Source organism: Lepidochelys olivacea, assembly GCF_965140295.1.
Source record: "Lepidochelys olivacea isolate rLepOli2 genome assembly, chromosome: 1".
NCBI lineage: Eukaryota > Metazoa > Chordata > Testudines > Cheloniidae > Lepidochelys > Lepidochelys olivacea.
Window position 1 is genome coordinate 323,537,992 of NC_140411.1, and position 24,446 is coordinate 323,562,437.

The window sequence follows — 24,446 nt, forward strand, 5'->3', positions numbered from 1 at the left end:
TTTCCTTAGTTTTTTAAATTTATTTATTTTGAGGAAAGTGACCTGAAAAGCATTCTTTGTTGATTGGGTTAAAGTTTCTCTGGGGGGTGGGGATCTGGTGCACTTCAATATGGTGCCACAAAGGAGCCCTGAGCAGTTTTTCCTCAAAGAGAAGTTTCCCTAATGATTTTTACCTTAGAAATATCAAGAATGCTATACCTAGCCTTCCTAGAATTGCTGGAAGACATGGACGTCTCGGGAGCAAGGGGCATTTAATCTGTAAGGAAGACAACCCTTTCTCCCAGACCATGTGCGAGGATGACACATTAAACAGTGACTAAAATCCCCTTCCCTCTCACTTGCTCAGGTTTGACTGTCTTGTAACATCATGTTTTCACTAGATAGTCAAATGCCATTGAGTTCTCCAGGGTAGACAAAACCTATTTCTAAAACTAAAAAAGGAGAAGGAGAAAAGGTGGGTTTTTGTTAAAGAGATTAAATTGAATGAATTGATAGTTATGTGGTTAATTATAGTGTCACCCCCCTTACGTCAAGCATCCTGAAGCCTTGTGGGGCTAAGCTGAAATCTTACAAGCCTCAGCCTATAGGCCTTGCATTACAGTCATGCTTTACTTATATATATGGCCTATATACCACAAACACAGTTACAGCATGTGAAAGGCAAAAACCAAAAAGGCACAAGACCAGCTAGTTTTCCTTACAGATCACCTTTAAAAGAAAAAAGCTGCCTACTAACATTTAAGATATCCTAAATAGTTTTAGACATGCAAACCTTACTAAAGTAAATGTAATGTGTGGGGGTGAGGGTAAGAACAGGTACGTTTCTATCTTGCCTGCCAGGGACACATTTTCTGGCTGAATTTACAAACCAGCAAGGTTTTTAATTAATGGTTGTAAAGCTCCAGACATTTACCAAATGCAGCAAAAAAATGTTAGCTCCATGGAGCAGAGATAGTCTTTTTGTTCTGTGTTTCTACAGTACCTAGCAAAAGGGGGTCCTGATCCCTGACTATTGCTCCTAGGTGCTACAGTTAATACAATAAATAAATTGCAGAACCTATTTAGAACTGCAATTTTCTGTTGCTGTTAATGCTTTTTTATTTTATTTTAAGAGCTTCAGTGAGAAATTAGAGTTTTCTTCAAGTGAACTGTCCAGGCAGTGAGGCAAATCTGGGTTAGTACAGATGGAGAGGGAGAATAAGAAGCTTGTCCAGCCCTTTAGCAATGTCACACAGGGCATGGAGGGCTCTGTACACACTACAGCTTATGTCGATAGAAGTTATGTCGCTCTGGGGTGTGAATAAGCACACCCCCCCAAGCAATGTAAGTTACACAGACTTAAATACTGGTGTGGACAATGCTATGTTGGTGAGAGATCGTCTCCTGCTGACATAGCTACCGCCGCTTGCAGAGGCTGGAGTAATTAAGTTGACAGGAGAACTCTCTCCTGTCAGCTGAGAGCATCTGCACTGTAGTGTAGCCATAGCTTAAATGTCTTAGCTGATTGTGACAGTGGCAGACCAGGTGCCAGTTCTTGCCAAGGCCTCAGGCCTCACTGAAAACGTACAAATGCATAGCTGGAAACCAGTCTTGCTTCTCTGTGTGTTAGCATTATCAAAATAAACACTAGATGTTAAGTTGATAAGAGTATGTGTAGTGTTTTATAAAATGCTTGTAGGATGTTGAACGTATTGTTCTCACTCAACTATACCCCATGTTATAAAGTGATAGCAAGCATTTGCTATGTAACTCAGACAGGGAAAAAGCCTTGTATAATGCAAATGATGGTCCCTAACAACATGTTAAATCCTGTTCATTAAACGCAAATGAGCCACTGTGTGAGATCAAGGATCAAAGACTTAATTAAGTGTGTTCTTCCCCTGCTCCATGAATAAGGGACCTGAATGGAAACTGGTGCTGTCAATTTGTTTTCTGAGAGAAGATATAAATATGGTCACAAGGAAAAATTCTTCCTCTGTTGGCTGTTTAGATTCTAATAGGGCAGAGAACTGAACAAGGAGGTGGAGATTCCCCAGGTATTCTGGGTAGCCCTGAAAAACACTACATCTCTGCTACCTTTTGAAATTATAGACTGTGACTTGCCTGCACATATATTTTACCCACTTTACCCTCAATAGCTCACATTCCTTTTTCTTAATAACCCTTTAGTTAGTTTACTACAGAATGGACAACCAGTGCTGTCTTTGGTGTGAGATCTGGGATGCAAATCGACCTGGTTGAGTGACTGGTCTCTTGGGACTGTATGTAACCTGAATATTTTGTGATTTTTGGAGGAACTGACCATCTATCACATAGTCCAGGTTGCCTGGGTGGCAAGATAGACTGGAGTGTCTAAGGAGACTGCCTCAGACTCCATTAGAAGACTACTGCAGTACTTTGGGAGTTCACATTTGTTACTCGGTTGGTGAAATCTAATTATAGCACATACCATCAGTTTGGGGTTTTTGCTCTGCTTTTGACAGTGTGCCCTGGGTAGACACTCATGGTCGTGAACCACTCCAGACAGCATATCACTGATCTCCAGCAAGCATGATCAAAGTGATTCTTTAATCATTCGCAACATTAATTTACTCCACTTCCCCCAAATTCTCAAGGACTCTCTTGTAGAGGAAAGCTGCATACAAAAGTTTGAAGATTGAACTGGAAAGCAAAAAAGTATTTTTTTTAAAAAAGTGGAAATTATCTCCCTCACTGTTCTGTAACTCTGAAATGGCCAAAATTACTTTTGCTCAGACTTGTAAAAACAAAAACACAAAACCAAAAAAGTTAAAGTCAACTCTAATCTGAAACCAAGCATGGGAAACGCCTACACAAACAGGAGAATATGACAAAAATATGGTAAGTATGTGCAAAAAGGTGGCTATATAATGGAAACCAGAACTTAGTGCTACCTGTAGTTTTTCCATGAGCTCTTAACATTTGGCTAATTTTTTTTAACATATTTAACAGCACACTCTGTAATAGCCCCTCTAAGATCAGTATGAGCAGCCTCCATACGCCTCATTTGTTGAATAATATTCATAATTAACTCCTAATGAAAATCCTTATATATATATATATATATATATATCCCACATTTCCTTAAAAACCAGAAATATCCCAATTTGTCTTTCAGAGCCCAGTGCTTTTATCACTGTTTTTAAATCAATCCCTGGAGATCCACCAAGTTTGGAGGCAGGCCCCATGGCCTTTTCTGAAGGGGCCGGGGGGCACACAAACACTGCTGGGAGCAAACTCTATTCCTGTTATGGAAAGTTTTGAGGGTAGCTCCAGAAGGAGACCCACATGCAGAGTTCCTCACCCAGAATCACCTACTGTGGAATGGGAGGATCTGGGCCCTTATTAAGTGGGAGACTTCCATTTCCAACATGGATTCTCTGTATTTCTCTGTGCAAGTCACTTAACATACCTATAAAACCACCATCTCACAAGTAAAGCTTGACATGTCACAAGCACAAAACTAAACTCTAGTCATTAATATATAAATTCACCATTTTCTAACACAAAAAATGTAAAAAATCTGAATAAGTGTAAATTAAGCTAAATGATTATTTAAATGTGTACACATATAGTGCACCCTCTTTGGCAGCAAAAAGCACCACCAAATCTAGTGTAAAGACTATATTAAGTTGTAAATCAAAACATCTTAATGGTTACTGTCAAGATTCCTTCCCCACTCTGAACGCTAGGGTACAGATGTGGGGACCTGCATGAAAACCTCCTAAGCTTACTTTTACCAGCTTAGGTTAAAACTTCCCCAAGGCACAAACTATTTTACCCTTTGCCCTTCGACTTCCACTGCCACCAAACATCTAACACCGGTTACTGAGAAAGAGTTCGTTTGGAAACGTCCTTCTTCCCCCCCCCCCCCCCGAGAATCCTCCCAAATCTTACCCCCTTTTTTTCCTGGGGAAGGTTTGATAAAAATCCTCACCAATTTGCATAGGTGACCACAGACCCAAACCCTTGGATTTTAAGAACAATGAAAAAGCATTCAGTTTCTTAAAAGAAGAATTTTAATAGAAGAAAAAGTAAAAATAATCACCTCTGTAAAATCAGGATGGTAAATACCTTACAGGGTAATTAGATTCAAAACATAGAGAATCCCTCCAGGCCAACCTTAAGTTACAAAAAGACAAAAAAACAGGAATATACATTCCATTCAGCACAGCGTATTTTCTCAGCCATTTAAAGAAAACAGAATCTAACGCATATCTAGCTGGATTACTTACTAAGTTCTAAGACTCCATTCCTGTTCTGTCCCCGGCCAAAGCATCACACAGACAGACCCAGACCCTTTGTTTCCTCCCCTCCCCCTCCAGCTTTGAAAGTATCTTGTCTCCTCATTGGTCATTGTGGTCAGGTGCCAGCGAGGTTATCCTAGCTTCTTAACCCTTTACAGGTGAAAGGGTTTTTCCTCTGGCCAGGAGGGATTTTAAAGGTGTTTACCCTTCCCTTTATATTTATGACAGTTACCAACAAATGAGAATGAACCTTTCTTTAGGAAAATAACTAGTATAAATACAATGCACAATTAAAGTCTACAACTTAAATCAAGGTTTCCTGCTTGCTGATTTAAATCCAGATTAAAATCAGTGATTTAAATCCAGATTAAAATCAGTGATTTAAATCCAGATTAAAATCAGTGATTTAAATCCAGATTAAAATCAGTGATTTAAATCCAGATTAAAATCAGTGATTTAAATCCAGATTAAAATCAGTGATTTAAATCCAGATTAAAATCAGTGATTTAAATCCAGATTAAAATCAGTGATTTAAATCCAGATTAAAATCAGTGATTTAAATCCAGATTAAAATCAGTGATTTAAATCCAGATTAAAATCAGTGATTTAAATCCAGATTAAAATCAGTGATTTAAATCAATCCACCCTGGCCAGGAGTAAGCCACTTAATTAATATAATACATATTCTCTATTTGAATGATGCCCAAAGCCAAGATGTGAGGAGGATGTAAATTCTATGAGATAAGAGGTTAAAAGAGTAAGCCAAAATGAAGCATCTACGAAAATAACAAATTTTCTGGGCTTGGTAATCAGTGTATCAGAGTTGAGGATTACATCTGGACACCTGATGAGAGACTGAGTAATCTGCAAATCTATTAAAATAATTACACTAAGAAAGGTTTCAGAGTAGCAGCCGTGTTAGTCTGTATCTGCAAAAAGAACAGGAGTACTTGTGGCACCTTAGAGACTAACAAATTTATTAGAGCATAAGCTTTCGTGGGCTACAGCCCACTTCTTCCCATGCATAGAATGGAACATATAGTAAGAGATAGATAGATATAGATACACATACAGATAAGTTGGAAGTTACCATACAAACTGTGAGAGGCTAATTAGTTAAGATGAGCTATTCTCAGCAGGAGGAAAAAAAAAACCTTTTGTAGTGATAATCAAGATGGCCCATTTAGACAGTTGACAAGAAGGCGTGAGGATACTTAACTTAAGGAAATAGATTCAATATGTGTAATGACCCAGGCACTCCCAGTCTCTGTTCAAACCCAAGTTAATGGTATCTAGTTTGCATACTAATTCAAGCTGGAGTCTGTTTTTGAAGCTTTTTTGTTGCAAAACTGCCACCCTTAAATCTTTTACTGAGTGGCCAGAGAGGTTGAAGTGTTCTCCTACTGGTTTTAGGATGTTATGATTCCTGATATCAGATTTGTGTCCACTTATTCTTTTGAGACTGTCCGGTTTGGCCAATGCACACAGCAGAGGAGCATTTGCTGGCACATGATGGCATATATCACATTGGTATATGTGCAGGTGAATGAGCCCCTGATGGCGTGGCTAATGTGATTAGGTCCTATGATGGTGTCGCTTGAATAAATATGTGGACAGAGTTGGCATCTGGCTTTGTTGCAAGGATAGGTTCCTGGGTTAGTGGTTGTGTTGTGTGGTGTGTGGTTGCTTGTGAGTATTTGCTTCAGGTTGGGGGGCTGTCTAATCAGGGGCTCATTCACCTGCACATCTACCAATGTGATATATGCCATCATGTGCCAGCAATGCCCCTCTGCCATGTACATTGGCCAAACCGGACAGTCTCAAAAGAATAAGTGGACACAAATCTGACATCAGGAATCATAACATTCTAAAACCAGTAGGAGAACACTTCAACCTCCCTGGCCACTCAGTAAAAGATTTAAGGGTGGCAGTTTTGCAACAGAAAAGCTTCAAAAACAGACTCCAGCAAGAAACTGCTGAGCTTGAATTAATATGCAAACTAGATACCATTAATTTGGGTTTGAATAGAGACTGGGAGTGCCTGGGTCATTACACATATTGAATCTATTTCCTTAAGTTAAGTATCCTCACACCTTCTTGTCAATTGTCTAAATGGGCCATCTTGATTATCACTACAGAATTCTTTTTTTCCTCCTGCTGATAATAGCTCATCTTAACTATTTAATGAGAGGTTTCAGAGTAACAGCCCTGTTAGTCTGTATTCGCAAAAAGAAAAGGAGTACTTGTGGCACCTTAGAGACTAACCAATTTATTTGAGCATGAGCTTTCGTGACCTACAGCTCACTTCATCGGATGCATACCGTGGAAACTGCAGCAGACTTTATATATACACAGAGAATATGAAACAATACCTCCTCCCACCCCACTGTTCTGCTGGTAATAGCTTATCTAAAATGATCATCAGGTGGGCCATTTCCAGCACAAATCCAGGTTTTCTCACCCTCCACCCCCACACACACAAATTCACTCTCCTGCTGGTGATAGCCCATCCAAAGTGACAACTCTTTACACAATGTGCATGATAATCAAGTCGGGCCATTTCCTGCACAAATCCAGGTTTTCTCACATCCCCCCCACCCCCATACACACACAAACTCTCTCCTGCTGGTAATAGCTCATCCAAACTGACCACTCTTAGTTTCTCGCTGGAGTCTGGATTTGAAGTTTTTTTGTTTTAAGATAGCGACCTTCATGTCTGTGATTGCGTGACCAGAGAGATTGAAGTGTTCTCCGACTGGTTTATGAATGTTATAATTCTTGACATCTGATTTGTGTCCATTTATTCTTTTACGTAGAGACTGTCCAGTTTGACCAATGTACATGGCAGAGGGGCATTGCTGGCACATGATGGCATATATCACATTGGTGGATGTGCAGGTGAACGAGCCTCTGATAGTGTGGCTGATGTTATTAGGCCCCGTGATGGTGTCCCCTGAATAGATATGTGGGCACAACTGGCAACGGGCTTTGTTGCAAGGATAAGTTCCTGGGTTAGTGGTTCTGTTGTGTGGTATGTGGTTGTTGGTGAGTATTTGCTTCAGGTTGCGGGTCTGTCTGTAGGCAAGGACTGCATTTGCTCCAACCCCTCAGACAGAGACAAACACCTACAAGATCTCTGTCAAGCTTTCTTACAACTACAATACCCACCTGCAGAAGTAAAGAAACAGATTGATAGAGCCAGAAGAGTTCCCAGAAGTTACCTACTACAGGACAGGCCTAACAAAGAAAATAACAGAACGCCACTAGCCGTCACCTTCAGCCCCCAACTAAAACCCCTCCAACGCATTATTAAGGATCTACAACCTATCCTAAAGGATGACCCAACACTCTCACAAATCTTGGGAGACAGGCCAGTCCTTGCCTACAGACAGACCCGCAACCTGAAGCAAATACTCACCAACAACCACATACCACACAACAGAACCACTAACCCAGGAACTTATCCTTGCAACAAAGCCCGTTGCCAATTGTGCCCACATATCTATTCAGGGGACACCATCACAGGGCCTAATAACATCAGCCACACTATCAGAGGCTCGTTCACCTGCACATCCACCAATGTGATATATGCCATCATGTGCCAGCAATGCCCCTCTGCCATGTACATTGGTCAAACTGGACAGTCTCTACGTAAAAGAATAAATGGACACAAATCAGATGTCAAGAATTATAACATTCATAAACCAGTCGGAGAACACTTCAATCTCTCTGGTCATGCAATCACAGACATGAAGGTCGCTATCTTAAAACAAAAAAACTTCAAATCCAGACTCCAGCGAGAAACTGCTGAATTGGAATTCATTTGCAAATTGGATACTATTAATTTAGGCTTAAATAGAGACTGGGAGTGGCTAAGTCATTATGCAAGGTAGCCTGTTTCCTCTTGTTTTTCCCTACCCCCCCCCCCAGATGTTCTGGTTTAACTTGGATTTAAACTTGAAGAGTGGTCAGTTTGGATGAGCTATTACCAGCAGGAGAGTGAGTTTGTGTGTGTATGGGGGTGGGGGGGATGTGAGAAAACCTGGATTTGTGCAGGAAATAGCCCAACTTGATTGTCATGCACATTGTGTAAAGAGTTGTCACTTTGGATGGGCTATCACCAGCAGGAGAGTGAATTTGTGTGGGGGGGTGGAGGGTGAGAAAACCTGGATTTGTGCTGGAAATGGCCCACCTGATGATCACTTTAGATAAGCTATTACCAGCAGGACAGTGGGGTGGGAGGAGGTATTGTTTCATATTCTCTGTGTATATATAAAGCCTGCTGCAGTTTCCACGATATGCATCTGAGGAAGTGAGCTGTAGCTCACAAAAGCTTATGCTCTAATAAATTGGTTAGTCTCTAAGGTGCCACAAGTACTCCTTTTCTTTTTGCGAATACAGACTAACACGGCTGTTACTCTGAAACATTTAATCAGACAGGCACTCACCAGTCTGAAGGCTCACTCAGACCTCAGCAGCAGCAGCCACATCTAACTCCCAAGCTCTGTCCCTCCTCCCTCTGCAGAGATGGGGTACCTGGGTGGGGGGAGGGAGACACCCTGACATCAGCATCCCCTCCCGCTCTGCTCAGCGAGCAGGAGGGTCCCAGAAGCAGCTAGCTAGGGGCTTCAAGGAAGAGGGCAAGAGCAACGTGGCTGCAGAGCAGCAGGGGAAGGGGCATCTGAACACAGTCGCTGGATGTGCACAGCTCTGCTAATCAAGTGCTCGGCACTTGATTGACTCTTGGCGGCTGTCTGGCTTAGAGGGAACACTGACCCATAAATTCTCTATGTTCAAACAGAATGATTATTCAGCATGCAGTAGCGCCCAGAATACACTAGCTTACAATCTGGAAGGAGAAAGGTAATGAAGGGGAGGAAGGGAAAAGATACAAACAGAGGGTTCAAAGGCTGACAGTTGGCACACATATTGGTAGTTCCATGGGGCTGCCTTTTGTTTATTCATGAACTAGCTCCCAATCATCCTCCTGTCTTGTCATTATTAGCTGACTAGTTTCTTGTAGGCTTCCTTGGGGAAAATGGGAATGAGACGTAATGGAAGAGTACTTTTTGTTTATACATAAATGACTCTTAAGATATATTGGTGAAGAGAGCATCCATTTATCCTACTTTTCAAAATATCAAATTCCCTCTTTATACAAGATGTATTTTGCAGACAGCTGCATGACAAGCCTCCCTTTACAGTTTTCTATATTTTACTTTTGACAGCCCCACTCTCGTCCTCCATTTTGAAATCTATCCTCCAAGGATAAAGTAAACAGACTTCATGTTTCAATCATATTCTTCTATTCAGCATGCATCTCCCCCTGGAGGCAACCAAACACTGCTAGTACCACGGGATGCTCACCATTATCTGGGCTGATACCATAATCTATAAAAAAAACACAACACCACACTTAGCATTTGTTCAAGCTAGAGAGCATGCGCAAGGGGGGCAGGGAATGGAAAGGAGAAAGGAACCATATCAGGAAAATAAATTCTGGTCTAGTACAATAGATCAGCAGCCAGATTAGAATAATCAGGCTAGAAATGTATTTTAAGATGTAAAATTTTGGTGATTTCTTCACTACAACTCCCCTTTTTGTATCCATATTTGGCTGCTACCCAGCCTCAGTCAGGACAAGATTCTGTCACTGCAGTATAAGCAAGGCTGCTGCTTTGGCAATACGACAAGGGGTTTCTTACAAGGGGCGGGGGGAAATTGATCTGTATTTCATGAGTAAGGCTATGATTTTGTCATGAAGGTCATGGAAGTCATGGAATCCATGACTTCCAAAGACCTCTGTGACTTCAGCCCCAGTGGCTGGGAGCTGCAGGGTCCCACCACCTCCCACAGTGGCAGGGAGCTGTGGCAGCGAGCCTCCAAGCTCCCAGGCCATCGGAGGCGGGGGGTACCCCGCAGATCCCTGGCCGCCACTGTGGGGTGGGGAGCAGGGGGACCCCCGCAGCTCCCCGGCTGCCACAGTGGGGTGGGCCGGGGCACCCCCCGCAGTTCCCCACTGCAGTGGCAGCAGGGGGGTTCCCATAGCTCCCCGCTACTGGGGAGAGGGACCCTGCAGTTCCCCTGTGCTGCTGGAGGCAGAGGGACCCTGGAGCTGAGTCCCCATGGGTGGTGGGGGCCCCAGAGCTGGCAGCTGCGGGGTGGCTGGGCAGTCCCTTCCCATTTTATCATGCATATTTTTAGTAAAAGTCAGGGACAGGTCATGGGATTTTATTTTTCTTTGAAACTTAATATTTTGAAGTTTTAAAAAAGTGCATTAAAATTGCCTCTTGTAGGGAAGCAATTGAGCGAGAACACCAACTTTAACAATACATGAGCACCAAATTTTATGATCAGTCAGAAGAACAGATTTTCTTAATATCAGCTAAAAAGAGAATTGTTTGCCTTTCACTCCTATCCTTAATGTTTGTCTTAATGTAACTACCTGACAAATTTGAACTCCAATGTTACTAACATAGAAGTGCAGTCAGATTCCTACAGCTTTTCTATTCCACAATACCATAACTTCTGGGTATGAATGGGAATTCTTTCATGCCTATATTTAATTTAGTTGCTACTTTACGGACCACCAACATTTTATATTTAGTAACAGTTTCCATATAATTAAAAGAGAAAAACATACATATTTTAAGATGTGTCTGGCAAAGCAGAGCACTTGCTAAGGAAATGCTTAATTTGACTTATTTAAAAAAAAAAATCTTCTTTCCCCCTTCCCATAATTAAGCTACTAGGATAAGGGAAAGAAATAGCACATTGTTATTTTAGAGCTACCCTCAGATGTCAATATGTATGAAACATTCACCAACTGCATATAGTACATAAAATATTTGAAAGAAACACTTATTTTTTCCCTTTTCCTACGAATTTATAAATAGATTTTTTTCAAAAACCTACCGCCACTCTGAATTATTCTGATGAGGCTTTTTTTTAAAAAAAAACAAAAACAAAAACAAAAAAATACACCTTGTCACTTTTCTGAAGACCACCTTATATGTGGTACACATCTTGCATCAAACCCAAAGACAGACGGCATGCACCAAAAAAACTCAGGCACTGCCAAACAGGTTTTCCATATTTTCCTACTCTCCATGTACACCAAGCCATATTTCAATAAGCTCGGACATTTCTTATTCAAGAGCATTCTTTATTACTTACGTAAAAAGTGTTTTTCCAGTAAGGCGATTTCCAGGTGACCTTTGATCTCATTTAATCTATCAGACTCTGTTCTGTTAAAATCCTGGACTCCTGATGCCATGTTGATGGTCCCTGGACCAGCCTATGAAAAAGGATTGGGGGGCGGGGGGGAAAGAAGAAAAAAACATTGACAACTCAGAAGGAAGCTTCTCCCTGAAGCGTCATTTAAATACTTCAATTTACCTAAAAGACAGTAAACAAAGAGCTGTGTGAAAAAACGTGTAAGCATTTGAAGCCAACAACTCAGCAACGCTCTTATTCAGCATTAGAATTACTGAAAATGAATCAATAACAGCTGATCAAACATACATCATCTCCCTCAAACAGGTTTGCTCAGTGTGTTTGCCTAGAAAGATTCTATAGTTGCTGCAACATGATGATCATTTCACTTCCCTCCTGCTGGCTGAAGGTGCATTTCAAATAACGCCCCTTTCCTTTTAATTTGACACATGGCCAATTAAAACAAAAGAAAATCCAATATGCACACAAGCAACAATCTTTGTCCTGGTCTACACTTAAAACTTAGTTTGACATACCTACAGCTCTCAGGGCTGTTAAAAAGCCACATTCCTGAGTGCCACAGCTATGCCGACCTCAACACCCAGTGCAGACACAGTAAGGTTGATGAAAGCATTCTTCTGCTGACCTAGCTACTGTTGCTCAGGGAGGTGCAGTTACTACAGGAGGAGTTAATTCAGTTGCGGTACTGTATGTCTACACTATGGTGTCACAAAGGCAGAGCTGCAGTTCCATAGCTATAGTGCTGTAATCCCCTGTAGCACAGACAAGCCCTACCTAACAAAAACAGATTTTCTAAGCACTGACTACCATTCTGTACAAAATCCTCTCTCACATATGTGTGAATACTTTAGCATCAAGACATAATCCTGAAAGAAGAAAATCTACAATCCTGATGCAAGAAAGGCAATAAAAATCCAGCAGGGCTATTTTGTTTCATTTTTAAATGAATGTGGGTAGTGTCCAAAAGATGATGCTGCAGGACAAAAACTCTAGGCTCTTGCATCTTTTGGAGGTGATCTATCATCATCTTTACCAGCAGTGGCCACATAAACTAAGCACTGGAAATACTGCAGAATGTGAAAATCAAAGAATGCATGGCTTCCAACTGAAGCAGCAGCAGCTTGCACAAAGTGAAACAACAAAGGAACAGATGTACTTTCATAGTAAAAGTCAGGTGAGTATGCTACATTTTTGGAAATAGAAGTCTGTTAAATTACAAGGAAGACAGATTTCTGTTTTGCAAGACAGTTAATTAAAACAACATGTGCACTCACAACTAGCAATGTACAAACCCTATAGATTGATTTTGGGTGCAAGTTCTTGGAGCTACTCCTGGTATTAAATGCTTACCAGATGCAAGTTTTTATACTATTCATTTTATAAGCAAAGGTGATTTTTTATTCTTAGCCCATGGTTTAGTCATCTGTATACATTCAGAACTCAAGTGAGAACATGAGTACTTTTGAAAGAAATGAAACATTTTATACAAAAATAAAATCCAGTAACTGAATTAATATAATATGATCTAAATATAGTCAAGTAATTCAGCAAGTTAATAGAACTGTTTTAAATTTTAAAATAAATTAAATGTTTAAAAACAAAGTATTTAGTTTTTAAAGTGTTCTTTTGTATGTCATCCAAAAGTTTTAAAAGCAGATCAGTGATTTATTCACAACATACACAGCATATACATTTTCACTGTTAGGAATGATTTACACTTTTTAAGTACCCTGTCAATGTACCTGTAACACAGAGGCCCATTGGTGCCAACAGGCAAAAGGGTTCACTGTTCTCTATGATCAAGTCCTATATCAGACCTGAAACTCACTACACCTAATATACTGTTTCATGATAATTTATCCACAAGGAGTAGCTTATAAGATCTCTACTGAAAGCTTGTAACTTATCAATACCCTTAATAATTACAAGATGTGTGTATGGAGATAATATTTAAGGAATAATGTAACTGTTGAAAATTATACCCTTATGATCCTGGGTGAGTGATCCAGGGAATCATGTGTCGGTGATGACCCTTTCAAGCGGGAGGGAGTTGTTACCCCTCCCTGGCAGGCCAATTTTGTAATATATGGTTCAATCGCCTACCCTTGCCCCATCCCCGAACAGTCAATGGAAAACTAACTGTAAACAATCAAAGCCATTTGAAGGTAACAAGAAACATTATAACAGACTTTGTGGCTGAGTGGTGTCAATATCCTCAGAAGCAGAAGACACATAGTTCCTAGTCTAAGAAGTTTGCGAACCCTGTTAGGCCTGATCTACACTAGGGTGGGGGGGAGGGGGGAAATCGACCTAAGTTATGCAACTTTGTCTACGTGAATAACGTAGCTGAAGTCGTCGTACTTAGATCTACTTACCGCGGTGTCTTCATTGCAGTAAGTCGATGGCTGACGCTGTCCCGTCGACTCCGCCTGCGCCTCTTGCCCTGGTGGAGTACTGGAGTTGACGGGAGAGCGCTCGGCGGTCGATTTATTGCGTCTAGACTAGATGTGATAAATTGACACCCCACCCCCTCCCCCGGGATCGATTGCTGCCCGTTGATCCAGCGGGTAATGTAGACAAGCCCTTAGTGAACAGAAACAAAAGACTGATTCAGTATGTGAAAGAGAAGAGAAAGACCTTCCGTGCATCCATTCACTGAAGAGATACCTTGCTGAGCAGGTGTTTTTCCATGAAACCTGACTCTCAGTCCTGGGTACCTCAAGAACCATCACAGTACCATTTTATTAAATGTACATGTTTTCTTGGAGTTATAAAGATGCAGAACTTGAATTTCACACTAATGAACTGTAATATAACAGATTCTATTCTTACAAGATTTCAAATCAGGATTGATAAAAATTGATGATTAAAAAAAAATCTGATTTTTTAACTTCAAACAAAGGTTACTTTTAAAAAAATATAAAATTAAATTTGAAATTGGTAACCTATGTTAAGGCCTACATTTATTATAATCTATTAAAATCATTTAATATTTTTGTACTTAAACAGTACATTTTTCTGCCAAGTTTTAAAGAAAGTCAGACAACAGGAACCAGAATTTGCTGAAGTGCTAACCCAGCTTTTGATAGCACTAGCCTCTTCTGCAGGTTCAGAGAGACTATTTTCTTCATTTCAGTTTATTCAACTGGTTCAGTTCAATGACTACTTCATTCAAAAGTTAAGTAATGTCACCTGGAAGTTTAAGAAGTAGGCAAGGTTGTTTTCCTCTTCCAATCTATGAATAAAAACTAAGTGTAAGAGGATCAGATCTACTAGTTCTAAACTGCGGAAGGACATGATTACCAGAAACAAGCATTTCAATATATTAAACTACAGATAATACTTCCTTTGTTTAGTAAATCAGTTTTCAATGCCAAAAAAATGATTTCCCTTATGTATCCAACAACTTTAAGTTAGCTTTATTTAATTAGAAAAATAAAAATAAACAGTTGTTTTTGATCATTAACTGAATTTGAATTTCAATCCTAGTAGAGCTTGACACAAGTCTCAAGATATTAATCTAGTAAATAAGAAATGAATCATTCACCATTTTCTAATAAAAATGTAAAAATTAAAAATCTCAATACATGTAAATTAAGTTATTTAAGCAATTATATAGGTGTGTGTAGATACTATATATCCTCCTAGCTAGCAAAAAGAAGCCCCAAATGTAGAGTAAAGGCTATATTTAGTTGAAAAGCAACATATTTGAATTGTTATTAACCAATGAGAATCAACCCATCTTTTGGAAAATTATTAAAGTCTATGATTTACAAATCAAGGTTCCCTGTTTGGTGATTTAAATCACTAATTTAAAAATCAATCCAACCTGTTTAAAACCATTGTTGAAAACTATCTTATTGGCTAGTTTCCTCATCTGTAAATATGAATCATCTAGTACACTTACAAAGCTGTTACAAAACTTCATTTGTTATTATTTGTAAGACATCTGAAGAAACTCAGGTCTACTCTACACTTAAGACTTATGTCAACATAGCTACAGTGCACAGGGGTGTGAAAAAGCCACACCCTTAAGCATCAGCTATCAGTTATGTAGTCGGCATCAAGCACTTGCAAGTGACAGATCCTCAACTCCCAGTGTAAAAGAGATAATACAGGGCTGTTTAAGGAACTGTACCACAGCATACCACACATCAAACTGCATAATGTCACAGAACAGGATGCCATACCAAGCAGAAATATTCACTGGCCAGCAGAACCATATCAGGAAATCTCTAAGGACACTGCTTTTGAAGAGCTACAACCCAGACCCCACTATTCAATCACTCCACCAAAGTCAATTCCATGCGATTCTGGAAGCCACCATGGGATTAATTTTTCTTAGTTTAAAAAGAAGTACATCTCAAAATTGGATTCATATCAAATACGTAATATATCCCTGAATGCCTGGGAGCAACCAGGAAGGGGGAAGCAAAGCTACCAGTAATCCAGGATACAAAGGAGTTAGCAAGGTTTGCCAGTGTGGCCAAATGCAGGAAAATTGCTCACTTTAAAAAGGAAGTGGAAGAGGGAGGCAGGCAGAAATCAGGCTTATGCCCCTTCTTGCATCTTTGTGATGTGTAGAAAAAGCCTGGAAAGAGATTCCCAAGCAGAATAGTTTTCTGCTAATTTCTCACATTAGGCAGTTCAGTTCCTCTCTAGCCCGGACAAAATTAGGACTAGTTGATATGATGCTGACCACAAAGTGTTCCTATATACAGAGTTGTAGGAAGCATCACGGTAGTTAACATTTGAACACAATTAAATTTTATAGTGAAGACAAGGTCTAAGACTTTCTGACAACTACTGAAATGACAACATCACAAGAGCCAAGAGAGTGACGGCTCAGCAATGGAAGGGAGTAGCGCGAAGGAAGATAGTGGCACACATGCTTCAGATCACCACCAAAGTTCTGTGGTTTGAAGCAGTAACCCACCAACTCAGGATTTAAAGGGTAGTGCATACAAAAGCATTTCACAGTAAGCAACTCTCAGCTTCAGTCTGCATTCAAATTCATATTGCAAACTCCCTAAACCAGAAACTATGTGTCTTCTGCTTGTTTAATACTGAGGATATTGACACCACTCAGTCACGAAGTATGAGAATGGTAGTTGGCAATGCATTACATTAAAAGCAATACACAAGTTTAAGGGCTACTTCTTGGGGAATTCTGCACAAAATTAAAAATTCTGTGCACAATATTTTAAAATTCTGCAAATTCTGCATATTATAATCTGTACAATATAATCAAGCTGGTTTCAATTATTTTGGTCATCTATTTAAACTACAATACAATGGATGGAGAATGGGACTGGGGAGCATTGGAGGAAATCACCAAACCCCCTTTCTCTAATAGTAATGGAGCTCATGTTGACCCCCTTAACTTCTAGTTATTAGTCAACAAATATATGCAGCCATATGCTTAGTGTTACATCATAGGCAACTGAGGGCTGGGGAATCAAACTCACAATTTATACTGGCTACTGACCATCTCAAAAAAGGTCAGTAGCAAACAGTTCATGGAGCACATTTTGATAGGAAACTTTTTCAGTCCAAACATTTAGACCAATTCTAATCACTAAAGCACCATAAGTATTTATAAGGCCACACTGTCCTTTACAATAAGGCTCCTTTACATCACCCTAGCAACGTAAAGGAGCCTTAAAATTTTTTACACCTGTTTTATAGTCCTGGGGGAATTCACTAAGAACAATGGGAACAATTCATTAAGCAGGCAGGCTGCTACATTCTGCTCTGCCTGAGGGAACAGAGCCTGCCCCACGCCTACCTCTTCAGAGACACCTCAAAGCCCTACCCCTCCACGCCGAGTGTGCCGCAACAGCGAGCAAGACGGACAGTCTCTCTCTCTCTCTTTCACACACACGACTGCCCAGCCCTAATCCCCCCTCGCCCTGGCGGTGATTTATGTCTCTACTGGCTGCCCTGGCTGCCCAAACCAACCTGCCTGCACTGCCAGGGATGGGGCACAGGACCACTCTTGCGGCTTCCCTTTGCTTCCCTCTCAGGAGTCATTTTTCTGCAGGGAAGCAAAGAAATCTGTGGGGAACATGAATTCTGCACAAGCGCAGTGACGCAGAATTCCCCCAGGAGTAAAAGGCAACAGACTTACTCAAGGCTATATTCCACCAATGTCTCATTTTTTACTCATTCACATCGAACATCCAAAGCAGAGATCTTAAACTATTATTTAAAGAAATGATAAAAGACGTGTAAGATGTTGGCCATTGCCCTCACTGACCAGAGCACCTAGGCCTCCTCATTCCCAATCCTGTGCTTTAGCTATTGGACAACGGTGCCTCTTATTTAATATAAATATATCTTAATATGGTGAATATTGTGCACTGTTGGTCAAGGAGGGTAATTGTAGTTGTAATTTGCCTGGCTTGATGGTTTGGTTTATGGTAAATGGCACAGTTCAGTCATCTGGTATTTTTTCTTGCTATGTACTTTGCACAATGTCTAGGACACCTTCAATATATGATACACTTTCTAGGAAGCATAAATCTAAAGGAGTTAAAAATACAAAAAGTTCAGTACAATCAAAATACTATGTACAAAAATGAGCGTCTGAACATTTGAGTCTGCAGCTAATTTTGAGCACCTAGCCATGGAGAATGAAGAAAACCACAGTTTGATTAACTGGCTTAGGATAAGAAGAGAGTGTCAGGTGAGGCTTGCAAAACTGCACTGTAAGCTAATGTACTTGCTTGTTTTATGTGTATCTTAGAATCATAGAATCATAGAATATCAGGGTTGGAAGGGACCTCAGGAGGTCATCTAGTCCAACCCCCTGCTCAAAGCAGGACCAATCCCCAATTAAATCATCCCAGCCAGGGCTTTGTCAAGCCTGACCTTAAAAACTTCTAAGGAAGGAGATTCTACCACCTCCCTAGGTAACGTATTCCAGTGTTTCACCACCCTCCTAGTGAAAAAGTTTTTCCTAATATCCAACCTAAACCTCCCCCACTGCAACTTGAGACCATTACTCCTTGTCCTGTCCTCTTCCACCACTGAGAATAGTCTAGAACCATCCTCTCTGGAACCACCTCTCAGGTAGTTGAAAGCAGCTATCAAATCCCCCCTCATTCTTCTCTTCTGCAGACTAAACAATCCCAGTTCCCTCAGCCTCTCCTCATAAGTCATGTGTTCCAGACCCCAATCATTTTTGTTGCCCTTTGCTGGACTTTCTCCAATTTATCCACATCCTTCTTGTAGTGTGGGGCCCAAAACTGGACACAGTACTCCAGATGAGGCCTCACCAATGTCGAATAGAGGGGGACGATCACGTCCCTCGATCTGCTCGCTATGCCCCTACTTATATATCCCAAAATGCCATTGGCCTTCCTGGTAAAAACGGAACACTGCTGACTCATATCCAGCTTCTCATCCACTGTCACCCCTAGGTCCTTTTCCGCAGAACTGCTGCCTAGCCATTCGGTCCCTAGTCTGTAGCTGTGCATTGGATTCTTCCGTCCTAAGTGCAGGACCCTGCACTTATCCTTATTGAACCTCATCAGATTTCTTTTGGCCCAATCCTCCAATTTGTCTAGGTCCCTCTGTATCCTATCTCTGCCCTCCAGCGTATCTACCACTCCTTCCAGTTTAGCATCATCCGCAAATTTGCTGAGAGTGCAATCCCCACCATCCTCTAGATCGTTTATGAAGATATTGAACAAAACCAGCCCCAGGACCGACCCCTGGGGCACTCCACTTGACACCGGCTGCCAACTAGACATGGAGCCATTGATCACTACCCGTTGAGCCCGACAATCTAGCCAACTTTCTACCCACCTTATAGTGCATTCATCCAGCCCATACTACTTTAACTTGCTGACAAGAATATTGTGGGAGACCGTGTCAAAAGCTTTGCTAAAGTCAAGAAACAATACATCCACTGCTTTCCCTTCATCCACAGAACCAGTAATCTCTTCATAGAAGGTGATTAGATTAGTCAGGCATGACTTTCCCTTGGTGAAACCATGCTGACTGTTCCTGATCACTTTCCTCTCATGTAAGTGCTTCAGGATTGATTCTTTGAGGACCTGCTCCATGATTTTTCCGGGGACTGAGGTGAGGCTGACTGGCCTGTAGTTCCCCGGATCCTCCTCCTTCCCTTTTTTAAAGATTGGCACTACATTAGCCTTTTTCCAGTCATCCGGGACTTCCCCCGTTCGCCACGAGTTTTCAAAGATAATGGCCAATGGCTCTGCAATCACAGCCGCCAATTCCTTTAGCACTCTTGGATGCAACTCATCCGGCCCCATGGACTTGTGCACGTCCAGCTTTTCTAAATAGTCCCTAACCACCTCTTTCTCGACAGAGGGCTGGCCATCTATTCCCCATGTTGTGATGCCCAGCGCAGCAGTCTGGGAGCTGACCTTGTTAGTGAAGACAGAGGCAAAAAAACCATTGAGTACATTAGCTTTTTCCACATCCTCTGTCACTAGGTTGCCTCCCTCATTCATGAAGGGGCCCACACTTTCCTTGGCTTTCTTCTTGTTGCCAACATACCTAAAGAAACCCTTCTTAGATACTGACATCATTCTTAAGTTGGTCTCCTATTACCGAGGGCAACAACATGTGAGCGAGTGACAAGGCAGCATACCAAGCCCTTGGGAGATAATACCACTTGTCATTTCAAGGTAACCTACTTGGCCATCCAAAGAGTGGCCTTAGTTATAAAGGGAGGCAAGTACTGCCCAGTACTTCTGACTGGAAGAACGGTGTGTCTGGAACAAAGGGCTCTGGGATGTGTTAAAAAAAAAAGAGAGAGAGAGAGAAGAGTGAAAGGAAAAGTGGGTAAGTTGGTAAAACTCTCTGAATTAACATGTAGAATTTGGAATTATTTCCAGAGTTTGAAGAACAGCAAAAAGTTAAAACTAGGGACCCTGTTGCATGCCACACAACCCCAAAAATCTAATACTATTCTAGTTTAGATATTAAATACTGAAAGACATTTTACAGAACTAGTAGCATTCACATGGTGCTTTGCATCTTCAGAGCAATGTAGAAATAGTTTGGGGACAGTAATGTTAAAGGTTCAATTTAAAGTGATGCTCAACAATTAATTTTTTTACACATTTTATACACTACAATAACTCGGTCAGATTTAATCCTAGGAGTCAGGTGGTGGACTTTCATTGTAAGTTGGGTACATTGTGTTTTCAGATGACATGCCAGGTACAAAAGAGTACCCAGTTAAGGACAAAGTAGCAGCATCAATTTGCAGTCTCACTTTGTCCATTCAATGCAGGTTCTTAATAAGTTTTGCACAGAACCTTGGTTTTTCCAAGAGACTATATGAATTATCAACAAACAAACTGCCCACAGTTCCTTTGCACACAAATATCAATTAATCCCATTAAACAGCATTTAGCACTGTAAAATGTTTTCTCCATCCTTTGGACACAAAAAGTTTTACAAAGGTGAATAAGCATTACCACCTTATTTCACAGCTAGGAAAAGCTAAGGCACAGAAGTCAAGACATTGGCCATGGTCACAGCAAGTCAGTGGCAGAGCTGAGGAATAAAAGGCAGATCTGCTGTTTCCAGTTTGAAGCCTGAGCCACTATAACAGGTTGCATCTTACCAAACAAAGCAGCAATACTAATGTTTTAATGCATTTTAATACAACCAAATGCAAAGTTATACTGTCCATCTAGGAAAAGGGAATGCAAGCCATACCTACAGAATGAGAAACTGTACCCTGGAAAGTAATGACTCTAAAAAGGATTTAGGAGTCAGTGCACAAACTCAACATGAGCTCAGACTATGACATGGCAAAAAGGACTAATGCGCGATCCTTGGATATGTAACAGCAGAGTAGTGAATAGGAGTAGGGAAGTGATTTTACCTCCATATACAGCATTAGTGAAAGATACTGGAATAATGCGTACAGTTCAGATGTCCACTTCCTAAAAAGGATTCTGAAACATAAGAGTGCAGAAAGGAGCCACAAAAATTATTCAAGGTAAGGCATTTTCTCCATCCACTGAGAGATTTAAACAGCGCAATCTATTTAGTTTATCACAAAGATTACTGAGAGGCAACATGGTTACAATCGGGGTGAATTGATTTAAATTAGTGATTTTTATCAACAACTTTGATTTAAATAACTAATTTGAATCAATTTTCCCAAAAAAAGGTTGATTCTCATTCACTGGTATCCACAGAATCATACAACGATAGGGTTAGAAGGGACCATAAGGGTCATCTAGTCTAACCTCTGCCAAGATGCAGGATTTGTTGTGTCTAAACCATCCAAGACTGTTGGCTATCCAGCCTCCTTTTGAAAACCTCCAGTGAAGGAGCTTTCACAACTTCACTAGGCAGTCTGTTCCATTCTGCTAATGTTCTTACAATTAAGTAGTTTTTCTTGAGATTTAATCTAAATCAACTATGCTGTAGGTTGAACCCATTGCCTCTTGTCCTGCCCTCTGTGGCAAGAGAGAACAACTTTTCTCCATCTTTTTTTAGACAGTCTTTCAAGTGTTTGAAGACTGCTATCATGTCCCTCCTTAATCGCCTCTTTTCCAAACGAAATATACCCAGTTCCTTCAGGCTTTGCGCATATGGATTGCATTCCATCCCTTAGATCATCTTTGTCATTGGTCCTTGGATCTTTTCCAGTTTCTCTACACCCTTTCTAATATATTAGTGACCAAAATTGGACACAGTACTCCACCTGAGGCCTAACCAGACCCGAGTAGAGTGGTGCTATAACCTCCCATGACTTGCATGCTATGCCTCTGTTTAATGCAACCCAAAATTGCATTTGCTTTTTTTTTTTTTTTTTGCAACAGCATCACATTGCTGACTCATGTTGAGGTTGTGATCCACCACAATTCCCAGATCCTTCTCAGCAGTGCTGCTACCAAGCAAGTTATCTTCCATTCTGTATTTGTGCATTTGATTTTTCTTCCACAAGTGTAGCACCTTACGTTTGCCTTTGTTGAATTTCATTTTGTTATCTATAGCCCACTTCTTCAATTTATCAAGAGCCCTTTGAATTTTAGCTCTATCCTCCCAAGAGTTGGCAACCCCCCCAGCTTTGTGGCAGCTGCAAATTTGATCACTGTGCTCCCTATTCCTACATCCAGATCATTAATGAAGACGTTAAACACCAGACCCACAACAGATCCCCGTAGAACCCCACTTGAGACCTCTCTCCAATCTGACACCATTCCATTAATAGTTACTCTGTTTGCTATTGGTTAACCAAATGTGTGTCCACTTAATGGCAGTTTTGCCAAGCCCACATTTCTCCATCTTACCTACCAGAATGTCATGTGGGACTGTGTCAAAAGCCTTGCTAAAGTCCAGGTATATTATGTCCCTCTGCATTCCTTCTATCCACCAAACCAGTTACCCTACCAAAGAAGGAAATCAAGTTGGTTTGGCATGATTTATTCTTAGTAAATCCATGCTGGTTGCTAGTGATTACCCCCTTCATCCTCCAGGTATTTGCAAATTGAATAACTCCCCATGTATTGAAGTCAGGCTGATTGGTCTATAGTTCCCTGGCTCCTCCTTTTCAAGATGGGCAATACTCTTCTCCACTCTTCCAGGACCTCTCCTGTCATGCATGAGTTTGCAAATATTATTGCCAGTGGCTCTGAAATTTCTTCAGCTAATTCGTTCAGTACCCAGTGGTGAATAGCATCAGGCCCTGCTGACTTGAATTCATTCAAATTGGTCAGAAGATCTCTGATGTGTTCTTCACTCATCCTGATCTGCATCCCTTCCCCTTTACTGTTTACGATAACTTTGCTAGTTGTCCAGTCACGTTATTTGTTGTGAGAAGACTGCAGCAAGACAGGCATTGAACAGCCCTGCCTTCCTATCATCTTCCGTTACCAGCTCACCTTCTCCATTGAGCAGAAGACCCACACTATCTTTTTTTCGTCTGACTTATTTGTAGAACCCCTTCTTGTTGTCACAAACATTCTTTGCCTTAGCTTTCCTGATTTTGTCCTTACACACTCGCGCTATTCCCATGTATACTTCCTTGGTGACATCACCCTCCTTCCATTTCCTGTAGGTATCCCTTTAGGTTTTTTGATAGCTAAAAAGCTCCTAGTGCAGCCACACTGGCCTCTTGTGGCTCTTATCTTTCCTCTGCATCAGAGTACCTTGATGTTGAGCCTCTAGTATTACATCTTTAAAACTGCCAGCCCCTTTTGACTCCTTTTCTTTCTAATTGCTCTTTCAATGGGGTCTTTCCTATTTCTCTCAGTTGGTTAAAGTCTGCATTTCTGAAGTTTTGTGTCCTTGTTTTGCTGTTCTCATGTCCTCCATTCCTTAGGATCTTGAATTCTATTAGACCATGATCACTTCCTTCCAAGTTCCTGACCACCTTCATGTTTGCAACTAATCATCCCTGTTTGTCAAAACCAGATCCAAAATGAATGATCCCCTTGTTTCCTCAGAAGGTTGTCCCCTACACATGCTAAGAACTTGCAGGACATATAATATTTTGCTGTAACAATCTTACAACAGATATCAGGGAAGTTAAAATCCCCTATTAATACTACTACTAGCTCAGGTGTGTTAGCTAATCTTGTTATCTGCTTGCAGAATGACCCATCCACTTTCATTATAACATGTACATTTGCAATTAAACATAGCTTTCATACTAAATATGATACTAATTACCAACCAGGATAGTACACTATAGCCACACATTTATTTAAGCAGTTATGCAGCTTACAACATATTCAGATTCTTAAGTTTCACTTCTATTATCATTTCTTATTTGATGGTGATTGATGATTTTTTTATTTTTTATTACAAAGCTCCGTTTGGATGGAAATTGAACTTCAATTAAGGCACAGGAACAGCATTCTAAAGTTGTTTTTCATTAGTTAAAACTAATTTAAAGGTACTGGATACATAAGTAAAGTTTCTCAAAACATGTTTTGCATT

General features: G+C 40.7%; 1 protein-coding gene across 2 annotated transcripts in view; it reads right to left on the bottom strand.

The window, feature by feature from the left end:
* The window catches only part of GRAMD4 (GRAM domain containing 4), a 148,953-nt gene that overhangs the window by 75,619 nt on the left and 48,888 nt on the right, over positions 1-24,446 (bottom strand). For both annotated transcript variants that reach the window (XM_084617398.1, XM_084617397.1), the window contains exon 3: positions 11,442-11,562. In XM_084617398.1, the coding sequence (XP_084473524.1) occupies positions 11,442-11,562 (121 nt within the window). The remainder of the gene's footprint in view (positions 1-11,441; positions 11,563-24,446) is intronic.